Source organism: Phyllostomus hastatus, unplaced genomic scaffold, assembly GCF_019186645.2.
Source record: "Phyllostomus hastatus isolate PE091 unplaced genomic scaffold, TTU_PhHast_1.1 phas_scaffold_501, whole genome shotgun sequence".
NCBI classification, from domain to species: domain Eukaryota; kingdom Metazoa; phylum Chordata; class Mammalia; order Chiroptera; family Phyllostomidae; genus Phyllostomus; species Phyllostomus hastatus.
In genome coordinates, this window is record NW_025334033.1 from 12,684,297 (window position 1) to 12,696,882 (window position 12,586).

At 37.5% G+C, this 12,586-nt stretch overlaps 1 protein-coding gene across 2 annotated transcripts in view; it reads right to left on the minus strand.

Moving 5' to 3' along the window:
• Positions 1-796: 796 nt before the first annotated feature.
• Positions 797-12,586, minus strand: part of SLC30A4 (solute carrier family 30 member 4) — a 30,263-nt gene continuing 18,473 nt past the window's right edge. Inside the window, exons 3-7 of one of the 2 annotated variants that reach the window (XM_045822224.1) lie at positions 10,869-11,022; positions 9,022-9,223; positions 8,323-8,428; positions 7,378-7,512; positions 797-6,498 (exon numbers count right to left, since the gene is read on the minus strand). In XM_045822224.1, the coding sequence (XP_045678180.1) occupies positions 6,344-6,498; positions 7,378-7,512; positions 8,323-8,428; positions 9,022-9,223; positions 10,869-11,022 (752 nt within the window). In that variant the 3' untranslated portion in view covers positions 797-6,343. The remainder of the gene's footprint in view (positions 6,499-7,377; positions 7,513-8,322; positions 8,429-9,021; positions 9,224-10,868; positions 11,023-12,586) is intronic. The other variant, XM_045822225.1, reaches the window with a different exon arrangement.

The window sequence follows — 12,586 nt, forward strand, 5'->3', positions numbered from 1 at the left end:
TTTAAAAAAAGATTTTATTTATTTATTCCTAGAGGGAGGGGAAGGGAAGGCGAAAGAGAGGGAGAGAAACATCAATGTGTGGCTGCCTCTCATGCACCCCTGCACTGGGGATGTGGCCTTGACCGGGAATTGAACCGGCAACCCCTTGGCTCTCAGGCCCATGCTCAATCCACTGAGCCACAGCAGCCAGGGCTAAAAATTTCCTACTTAAAAAAAAAATCCTCCTCTCTTACCAAGAAATAGCTCAATATATTTCAGAGAAAAACCAGCCCCCACACATTTTTTCCCATAGTGTCAGCATTTTGTTAAAGTGAACAAAAGTGTTTTTTTTAAAAAAACCTACAAGACAATGTGCTGAAGCTGGCAAGTGAAATGCAGACAAGAGGAATTTGAAAGTCTAACCAGAACAAGTTTTTGAAAAGTTGAGGACAGCAGACATGAAAGCTATTTGGTAACTTACAGAGTACAATCTTTGTTTTATTGGGTGATAACCATAGGGCAAACTTTACAGTTTGTTCTTTAAAAGTCACATGAGAGCCTTAAACCACAATGCTGCTAGAAAATGATATGGTTTTCAGTGATATTTCACTGAGGCTGAATTTTTAAGCCTCCTAATCTTAAACACAGGATCCATGTAGAGATGACATCTCGTCACAAGGCTTCACACTTCTTCTTTACACTCAGTGTATTTTATAGCTCATAGCAATGATGATAGATCATAGCTGAAACTGAATTATAACAAAACATAATTCTACTAATATATTAAATAAAGCCAAAAGTTTAGCATAAACAAAGCTTGCAAGGCTGTTACCCTTTATTTTAGCATCTGACGTGAACCAAAAAAATGACACATCAAAATAGAAATAGAGCTGGGCAGATAAACAACATGCGACATCTCTTTATTTGCTACTATAACTTAACTAAAACTTAATTTTATTACTATTTGCAAAAATAGTTGTCTTTTCCTAGGTAACTAGAAAACTTAAAAAACCATTTTAAAAGCCTCACAACCAATTTTCATCTTATTTAACAGATAAAATGTTATTTTTCATTTGTGAGCTTTCAGTTGGCACAAACTACATAAGGTACTCAACATACATTTTTATTTCCTTTATTTTGGTTATAACTTTAGTGAAAAATTCCAAAAATCAAGGGAATAAAGCTTTATTATGAAAAGCATTGTTACATGATTCTTGTGATCGTGGTGTTCTGGGTAGGAAGCTGCTTTGCTAGTGAACGTTAGGTGCAGCATATGGTACATAGGTCATATTTGAAATGTTGCTACTCTTCTCCTATATTTCTTCCCCAAACTCCAAGGGGGATAAAGAAAAGAAAAAAGGTCAAGGGAAGAAAAGAACCTCTGCTGACTCAGGTAGCTTCAGAAGTACCAGTCCAACAACCTCTAAGTGGGCTCTTGAAGGGCTTGCTGCATCTAAGTACGCGGCGACAGCCTTCAACAGTGACACCATGTGCGGCCAACCTTCTCCTGTGGAGGGACCGATGATACAGGTTTCATACTTCTGTAACTACTCTGCCACCGCAGCATGACAGCGGCCAGACGATATGTGGTATGATCGCATGAGTGTGGCTGTGTTTAAGTGACACTTTATTTACAGACTTTGACATTTAAAGTTCATAGGATTTTCACATCATACAATATTATTATTTTTAAAAAACCATTTTAAAATGTAAAAACCATTCTCAGTTCTTTGGGCCACACAGGACAGGCTGTAGGCCAGACTTGGCCTGCGAGGCACGGTTTGCCGACCCCTAGCCACACTCTCGGGACATCGGCTCATTGCTTTCTGGCTTCGCAGCGGTCCTCACCCATCTTACTTTTTCTGGGGCTTCTTGTTCTTTCTGCCGGTGTTGCAGGGGCTAGAGGGACATTAAAAGTGACTGATAGAACCTAAAAAGATGAAGATTCTTTTAATATCTTTTATCCTATCTGATTTTTTTCAGGCTCATTTCTTAGACACCTAAGGTGGTGTTGTAACCTGAGATTATAAAACTAGATAGGTTATCTATTTCCTAGTGCTTTTCTTTTTAAGAAGATTATGTTTTAAGACCTACTACTATTACTCCGTCAATTAAAAAACTTGGAAATTTAATTTAAGGGACTGTACATTTCTATTCTAATAAACCACATGGCAAAACAATACTTTATTTAATAAATGTACAGGAAATTACAATTTAAAAGTTGCAAATACAGTACATATACATATACTATACTTTGATTTTAAATTACATGGACAAACACCAGCTTCAAAAACTTTCTAAAATCAATCATATGCAAAATACTGGTTTCTGAAAGGGTAGATGTAAAAGTATATACAATTTCTTAAAACTATGATATGGCTTACTTAATAACTCGTGTTTACATGGGGCAGCACGGCTTTCCAGATACACAGTATCTTCCAGTACAAAGAGGACGCACCGGCACAGTCCAATGTTCTGTTGCAGTTATTTCAGCATGGATTTCACTGCAGTATTTAAATTGACACTGTCAGAGAAAGTCTCCATAAATGTTTTCCAGTCTTGCAGAAAATCAGAAACCTTTGGTTGGTCCTCACAGTATGATTAGAAGAATGGGTTAAACCCACTGTCAGCCAGAATTCAGCGACAGGCCGGCCCTAATGCACAGACACAAGTCAACGCTGTGGAACTCCCAGTTTCTTCTCTCCAACTTCCGTGCTCCCGCCAGCACCACCACCACCAATATCCCTGGTTGCTGATCTGTGAAACAAACCTGAACCCCTGCCTGGGGGGAGTCACCTAACAGATCTGCAGTTCAAGTTTACAAATGGTATTTTGGTTAGAAAGATATTAAGCTTAATCAGTGACTTGGAGATCAGACCTGCCTCCTCTCAACACAGCATACAGCAGGGTGTCACTATCCATGTGACTAATACCCAAACGTGGCTCATGAGTTCAGTGCAGTTCAAAGACAAACTGAACCAAGGATTTGTGAACTGATCCTATACATATGAACATATTCTGTAATGCTAAATTTACTATATGCAAGGTATAGTCAACAAAAAAAATTGCCTAAAAGCTTATTTTAAAGGGGCTCAAATTCTGTAAGAATACCTTATTCATTATGATGAACTAATCATACAAAGAAAATATATCTAGCTAATTGTGCTTGCTTCAGAAGTGAATGATGATCTCTCCTAGAACAGCGGGAGTGGTTGCTGGAGAAACGCAACCCAGGGCCGCACTAGCAGCGACCCTCGCGTGCGGTTGCGCAGTCCTCACAGTCAGTTTCTGTCGCCCTTATTTAGTGCGCAGGGAACCCGGATCAGGAACAGCCAGCTGGTAAAAAAAAAAGGTTTTCCTTACCTAGAAACACTTTTATAAGACAATGTACCCTTTTATAAGTGGTGCATTGTCTCTGAAAGATGGTTTTTCCTCACATTAAAATAAAAGGGAAGCTTATGTCTATTCTGGGAAAATTCTACCAAAGATAAACACTGTCTGTGGGGACATCTAGTTCGAGAGACTGAACCAGAATACCAAGACTCCTAAGATCAGGAAACTTTGTTTTAGAAAATGGCAATAAAGCATCCAACATTGAAAAAGAAACAGAAAAATAAGAAATCCAGTGAGTTGGTAAATAATACTGTTGGGAGCCACAAGCTGTGAAAATCTGGGCTCATGTTACACAGGCATAGCTAATGGAAAGTGTATGTGGGAATTACAGTCACTTCTGGTTCTGCATTTCAAAGTTCTCTGAAATATGCCTCCTTCAACTGTATTCCCCACATTGTACTTCTAAGGCAGCACGGTCATCAACAAACAATAGGCCTTTCCCTAAAATAAATCAGAAGGCTACATCTGGCCAGAGTTGTGAAACACAGGTTTAGGTATACAACTAACTTTGATCATTTGCAAATGTTAATTAAAACATGTTGCACTGCAGAGCGGCCCGGTTTTTATGTTATGATCTGTTTTCACAGTTGCAAAATGAACCGTGGTGCATGGACCGCCCTTCCTCTGAGAGCTGGCTGAGGAGTGGAGCTGGGGGCTGGCCCTCGGTGGCTGGAGGACAGATCGAAGGCTCTGTTTCATAAGCTGGGCAGTCCCTGCTTGCATCGGTTAAGTTTACACCTTTCTCTGCAGCTTTTGTCAAATTATAAAAAATTAAATCTGTCAATTATCAAATCTCACAGACCCAGTAAAGTACAAAATCTGTAGTTCTTGCTACAAGAAAAAAGCACAGAAAACTTTGTGTACTTAATTTAAATAGAACATAATAATTAAGACTCACAGAAGTTTTCAGTGTTTATATATTTTACAAAGGGATCCTTTTCAATCCTCAAATGGATTTTAGACTTTTACCCAATAACTTTTCAAGGGACAGGTTGATGTGAAAAGTGAGACATACCCACTTTAGATAAAGGACTGGTAACGAGAAACAAGCTCAGCAGATGTGGGAAACGACTGCAGGTGTGGGAGCAGCCACGACCACACACTGCACATGCTCCTCCTTTCTCTTGCAGGGACACAAAGTCAATAGATGCCCGGATGTGCACTGACATGCCTCTCATTTATTCTTACTTGCCTTCTATATTTAAGAGTATTTTTTATTTAAACAGTTTATATCTCCTGAAATTTTTGAAAAATTCAAACCATTATTTTAAATGGGTTCATAATAAGAATTCTATAAAATTTTCCATTCAATTCACCAATGCTGGGCTTTATTAGGTACCATTAACCCTCATCAACTCTTTTGTTGGATACCATCAACTCTTAACAATCTTTTAGGTAAATCCAGGTTTTGTCTTAGGGTTACTTACAGTGAGATACTTGGTAGAAAGATGAAATCTGTTTCATAATCTTCACCTATGTTTTAAGTCATCTGCTTGTCTATCTAAGATTTCATTTCACAACCTGTCTGGGACATTGTTACTTTACTCTGATTCTCTGCTGAAAATAGATTATTAAGGTGCACAAAGACAACAGCAAAACCAACAGTTGCAAAATGAAACATGAATATTCACAACTGGTTAATACAACTGTTATTAATTAGGTTGCCTTCTGCTTAGAGACTTTTATGCTCAACCTCCCTACCACACAGATTTAATGTCCATCCTACTCTGGGGCTTTAAAACACAAATACACACACACACACACACACACGAGTCAAAAACCCTTAAAGGTTTTGTCTTCTCAGAGTAATATCTTTACCCAATCTCTTTTGGTATTTCTACTATGGTACTATTGGAAAACCTCAAAATTATATCTTATGGTTTCCACAGTCCATGGAGAACCCCTAACCCGTATCATCAAACAGAAACTCTCCCTGGCGGAACGCAGTTAATCTACATTTGAGAGGCGGGTACCCCAAACTGAACCTTAGCCCCCACAGAGCTCCACCCTGAAAGTGCACACACAGACTAACTGGCATGGAGGCAGGAAGAAAGGTACCAAGCAAACCTTCTGTATAAAACGTAAGGTAGTTCTTAAGAGGACAGAGCATCGTTTACGTTTTACAGTCTCACGCTGTTCTTAAGATAAATTCCATGAACAATAAAAGTAATTTCAAGAAGACCTAAATCTGAAACTTCATACCCCATCCTCGCACCTATATTTTGTTTAAATGATCATATAGTAATTTCAGTTTAAGACTAACTTCTGCCATTCAGAATAATACTGAAAATGTTTCCTTAGCAATTTAATGACAGTGACAAAAATTTGGTTCTGATAAGATTACAAATAACCAAAAGTGTTAACTTTGAGATTCAGAACCCTGTAACATTTGGAAAAATTTGTTTATAAGGTATCACAATAACATTAAGACTTATTTGTGAAATAAAACTTTTCTGAAACACTATGGAATACATGCTTATTCCACTCTGGATAATTACTAGTACTTTCTGAAATCTGTTGAGAAATAATTTCTGTAAAAAGAGAGTTGGGTGTCAAATTCCAGAAGCTGAGTGTCAAGATTATGTTTTAAAAAATTCAGTTTTCCAGCATGGCTTGATATAAAATGGGCTTTAAAAAGGGTTTTTGAATGTGAATACAGAATTCTTGATGCTTCCTTTATGACATACACTCTGCTGTAATTAATGAAGTATGGTCTTGGATTGTCTTCTCTGAGGTATCTGTGGAGTCACATCTCATCCTGTAAACAATGTTTTGGAAACATCTTCATCTACAAATCATGGTGGAGTCTCCTTTTCCCATCAACAGAGACGAGCACTTGCAGGCTGGCAGATCGGTGAGTGGCATGGACACAGCTGTCAGGAATCCCATGTTCTCACTTAGGTGTGCACTTATTGCTCTCACGTCTGTGACTGCAGGGTGAGTAAGGCAATCGTCCCCCAAACATCTAAAATTAGGAACCAGAACTCTGACAGTTTGCGCAAGTTCTGTCCACGTCTTGCCTGTAACTCTGAAGCTGAACAGTACATTTATACATACCGAACGTGCTCAGTAATAAATGCTTGGCTTTTGACTGTACTTCCTCCCATTTAGATGAACTTCCAGGAACTGCAATGTCAAGAAAATATTGTTACTATTCATTGTACATCACACATTACTGAATAAGACACAGGAAAAACAAGCTTAGGATACTGTGAACATATTTTTATTAGTTTGATTCCTACCCTCTTGAAGTTATTCTGTTAGAGAAGTGTGTCAATTTACAAAGCCAGATAGGCTTCTCATTATCCCAATCTCTCCAGCTCACTCTCAGGTAGAGAAAGAAATCTAGACATTAATTACAAGTCTTTCATCTTTTGTACTTAAAAAAAGAAATCTCATGCATGTATTATTTTGATAAAAAGTAAAAAGCAGTCATCTGTGAAATGATTTACAGAAATAAAAACATAGGCTCTAGCTTTTCATGTATAGAAAAAGCATGGTAAATATACTTAATGCCTTTATTTTTTTAAATCCTCACTTGAGGATATGTTTTATTGATTTTATAGAGCGGGGGAGTGGGGGGAGAGAGAGGGAGAGATGTGAGGGGAAAACATCAACATGAAAGAGAGACATCAATTGGTTGCCTCCCTCACATGCCCTGACTGGGTATTGAACCTGCAACCTAGGTATGTGCCCTGCCTGGAGATCAAACACTCAACCTTTTGGTGGGATGATGCTCCAACCATCTGAGCCATCTGGCTAGGGCATATACTTAATGCCTTTAATCTGAAGGCAAAAGTTTATTTGTAAGGTTTCATCTCAAAGAGAGAAAAAATTATTGATCCATTATAAATACTGACCTGCAACTCACTTTTCTGAAGAACCCACACCTCTCTTACAACAACTCTTTCCAGCAGAAAGGTCTTCCTATTTAACTATAAGCACAGATGTTTAATTCCAAAGACAGAAGCCCACCCACCCCAGTAGTTACCACCAGCCACATACTTAGTTGTATGTGTACGATGGCCATGGGTTTTCCCGAAGTGAGAGACCAGACATTTAATTCCTCCACTGAATGAACATCTTCTATTTTCATCAAGGCTTCTTTGATATACTCTACATTCAAATGCCTTGGTACACCTATTAATTCAGAATATATCAATTATAAGTAAAGTTTATTTTGGAGAAAAAGTTATACGTTACTGGTAGGATTCCCCCCCCCCCCAAAAAAAAACCCAACTAGCTTTGCCAAATTCACTTCACATTAAAATACATGAATACTTTTAAGATAAACCATGCACACATATAGCAGTATATATGCAAAAGGCTAATAAATATTTTAGAACTGTTCATTCTCGCTAAAAAGGAATGCTAACCAATCCAGAATACTTCATTTAACAAATAAGCTAGGATAAAAAAAAAAAGAAAAAGGAACATCCAATGATGATTAACCTGCTGTTGAGAACTTAAATTTACACGCTTATCCATAATATTAGTAAGGCAGGGAGAGATACAGAAAGTATAACAAAGTAGCAAGTTAAATTGAAATTAAGAAATTAATAAATAAATTACTAAACATACTTGCATTAGAATCAAGAGTTTCATTCTTGTCCTCATGCCACAGTTTATTAGCAGCATGGCCTTAGGCAAGTTATGCTACCCCTCTGAACCGCCTCTGAACCTCGGCTTTCTTGTTGGTAAAAGGGGACAGTGATGTCTGTCTTTCCTTCTTTTGTTAGCTATTATAAGGGTCAAGTGGGTAACATATAGGAGAGAGCGTGGATTCATATATATTATGTATACATAAGGTGGTGTTCCTATAGCCTAATAAGTATCAGTCAAAAAAAAGACAAGACAAGACATGGCTCTTGCCTCAGAGTGTCCCCTCCCGCCCCCAATCTGACTTAGGGGAGTAATAAATCTGCAGTGGGGATATTAGTGAGATCTTACCTTCTAGTATTATAACTATGGTGTCCCATATGATGCGAAATGTTGTAAAAGCCACAAGTAAGGAAAACACATATGTACAGATGGGATCAGCGATCTTGTATTCTGGCTGTAAGGGGATAGATAAACATTGTGTGGTTAACTACTGACAGACATGGGACAGACTGTAAACACAGTAAGGCCTACTCTATGGTCTGTTCTTTCATTAAAACTTGGATATTGCAATTGAGAAACTCCGAGATTATTTAAGTATCTTTCCTCATGGGATCTATTTTCAGAAGTCGAATGGTTTGTTCTATTATTTTCCTCTGTGCCTTCTCTAAATTTTCCACCCAGAACCATAGAATATCAGAGCTAGAAAGATTTTAGAAGTCATCCCTCAGATTTAAGGCCCCCCCTCCCATTTTAAAGAGGAGGGAGATCAAGTTTAGAGTTGTGGGGCAGGGACAGAGCTTAAACTTGAGTTCTCCAGAGAAGGCACTACCAAAGCCAGTTACAGATAAGTGACCTCGTGATGTGAGAACTATTGTGTTTAGTGCTGACAAAAGAGCCACATGGACTGGCGGCTCAGTTAGGCCTGCACAGACGCAAACTGAGTAGGACTGTCCCTGGTATCCACTATACTGATAAAAGAAAATCACCTTTCATTTTAATGTTGAAATTAAATGTATTTTAAAATAGAAAAATTAGCAATCACATTACCTTGAATCGTATGATGTATGCAGCGATTAGCACACCAACACTTTGAACCAAATCCCCCAAAGCATGAACAAATGCCGCTCTCACTGCCAAGCTATCCTGCCCGTGGTGGTGTCCACATCTAGAACCTGTGGTAGGAGAATTTGAAGGCAGGGAGTGGGAATGGGCATGATGGTGACCAGACTGGTTCAACAGAAACCCCATTCTGTTAAAAATAAAAGAAAACATTATTATTCTTCCTACACTATTGATAAAAATATTTGTGACTAACCAGACATGAATGAGGCAACATGGAACTCATTCATTTACTAAATATTTGAGCACTTTTCATGCATCTGGTACTACGTTAGGTGCTGGGGTCAAAAGAGTGAATGAGACAGACCGATCCCTATCCCCATAAAGCTTGTTCCAGCAGGGAAGGCAGAGGAGTACACAAATAAATTCCTAATGCACTGTTGGGCCAGGAGAATGCTTTGAAGAAAAAAAGGAAAACCCTGCAAGAGGATGGAGAGTGACTGGGAGAGCAGTCAGGAGAGCACAGTCTGAGACTCCACCTGAGCAGAGACTTGAATGAAGTTCAGAAGCAAGCGGTGGTGGAAGAGTGTTCTAGGGAGAAGCAGGCCAGGGCAAAGGCCCTGAGATGCAAATGTGTTCCATGTGCTTAAAAAAAAAAGCAGGGCAGCCATTTTGGCTAGAATAAAGTGAGCGGTAATGCCAGCAGGTGAGCTGGAGCAGTATATAGGATCTTATTAAAAAGGCCAGTAAGGACTTTTGATTTTATTCTAAGTGTGAATGGAAGCCACTAGACAGGGACTACCAAACCACAGTCTGTGGACTATAAATAATTTTTGTTTTTGTAAACAAACCTTTTTTTACAGCCTGTTTTTATAAATAAACTTAAAAAAATCCTCACCCAAGCATATGCTTATTGATTTTAGAGACAGACAAGGAGGGCCGGGAGAGGGGGAGAGAAAGATCAGTGGGCTGCCTCTCCTATGTGCATGGACAAGGGATTGAAACTGCGCTCTAGGTATGTGCCCTGACTGAGGATGGAACCTGCAAACTTTCGGTGTGTGGGACAACATTCCAACCAACCACGTCACCCAGCCAGGACTGTAAATAAAGCTTTATTGGAATACAGGCATGCTCCTTTGTTTACATAATGAATGTGGGCTGCTTTTGTTCTATAATAGGAGAGTAGTTGCCAAAGAAACTGTATGGCTCTAAAGTCCTAAATATTTAGTATCTGGCCCTTTACAGGGACCATAGTTTTTAGGAAAAAAGTTGGTAGTTTAAAAAATCTCAACATAAAAATATTTTAAAAATTAAATAAAAAAAAAACTTTGTCTTATTTAAATTCCTGATTATTAGTCAAACTTTAGCATATCTGAGCAAACTAATGAGGAATTTATAATTTCAACAGTGTTTTATTAACATTTATAAGAAAAACTGATGTACTGTATAATCTATAAAGATATGAAAATATCACTATTACTAAATGCATGTATAACAGTCTCTAAGTTCCCACTATTTGAGAATATTGATGTTAGAATGATGTAGAGTGTATGCTATTACAATGGTGGATACATGTCATTGTACATTTGTCCAAAACCATTAATATAAACCATGGGCTTTGGGTGGTTACGATGTGCAGCATAGGTTCATCAGCTGTAACAAATGCAGCACTCTAGCGCAGGATGTTGATAATGGGGGAGCTGTGCATGTGTGGGGGCAGGAGGTGTTTGGGAATCTCTGTACCTTCCTCTTAATTTTGCTGGGAACCTAAAACTGCTCTAAAGAGTAAAGCCTATTACATTTGTTAAAAAAAAAACCCAACAACCAGAGCTTACATTATGTTAACGGCAACTCCAACAGCTGCAGTAATAAGCATGATATCTCCATTTATTTCATATTTCATGTGGATAGTTCTTTGGACAGCTTCATACAGGAGGAATCCCATAAGTATATATACCAACAGCACACTAATCATAGCTGATAAAACCTCTGAAGGGAAATATATGAAAAACAAATGCATTTGCAGCATGGTTATTATACCTCGCACCAACTAAATACTGTACAATCTTTTATGTATTTAGATCTCCTTTTCTCTTAGAAGGTAAAAGCAGTATATCATTTTTGTTGTTTTTCTTTAAATTTTTAAAAATAGTTTAATATAGAACATTTTTTAAATTGAAGTATAATGACATAAATAAATTTACATTAGTTTCAGATATACTATATATATGTACAATATATATTTATTTATTCAAAAAGCATTTAGTAGTTTGATCTGAATCCCCCACTAATTCACTCCTACCACTCCCCACCCTCCCCTCATCTCTTTAGGGTCAAATTATGTATACTTATAGACTGTACACATGGGAAAAACTGAGAAAATACTTGTAACATACATGACGACAGACTAATTTCCTAATAGATGAGTACACTTAACAAATCATAACAAAGTGAACAACCCATTAGAAAAATGAAGGTCATAAATACTAATATACAGAAAATAAACAGAAATGGCCAATTTATCAAAATACAAGAAATTCAATAAGAATAAAATTTCTTTTGGGCCCTTACTAAATTGGCAAGGATTAATAAGTTGGATAATAGCCAGGATCAGCAAGTACACACTGGTGGAAGAATCAAATGGAACTATCTTCTTGGAGAGCAGTAAGCAAAACTGGTCACGATTTAAAATGCATGTGTTCCTTGATTCTAGGAATCGATCTAGTAAAAACGCACCCATAATATGCAAAGACATCTAGAAGGTTTTTCACTGCAGCTTTGTCTGTAGTACCAAAAAGATCTAGAGACATCTTAAATGTTCACCAATAAGGAACTTAATGGATAAATTATGATATACACATATAATGGGATACCATACAACAATTTATATATAAAAAAGAAAAAATAGGCAAATTGATAACTACAAGAAAGATAGATAAGAAAGTCTTACATCTGGAAGTGGGACTAGGAACTTGGAGAATTTATTTTTCACTTTATTCTTTTTGGTAATGTTTGAAATGTTTTAAGTTTTTAAGCACAAACATGCATTACCTTGAGATTAAATAAAAGCAAACACATTTTTATGCATACAAGTGTACATGAGTATGCTCTGACCCAGGAATTCCTCTTCTAGGAATGACATACACACTTGTGCCAACTGAGCTGCACACGTGCAGCACGAGGCATGTTATGAAGCTATTCGCCAAGCTCTGTTTACACCACCATTTGAAACCAATAAAAGAGTGATTAGTAGAGGCCTTGTAACATGGAATACTATGCAGCTGTAAAAAACAAATAAGACTCTTTATGTTCTGATAAGGAATAATCTCCAAAATACAGTTAAATGAAAAAAGTAAAGTGCATAACTGTGTATGGTGTTACCATTTGTGTGAAAAGATAAAAGAATATATAAAAATAATGATCTGTACATGCAATCTCTGGAAGGATATACAAAATGCTGGTAAAAAACTGGTTATAAGGAGAATAGGCTGAGGAGACAGGATGACTTTGAACTATATATACTTTTATACCATATGAATTTTTACCATGTGAG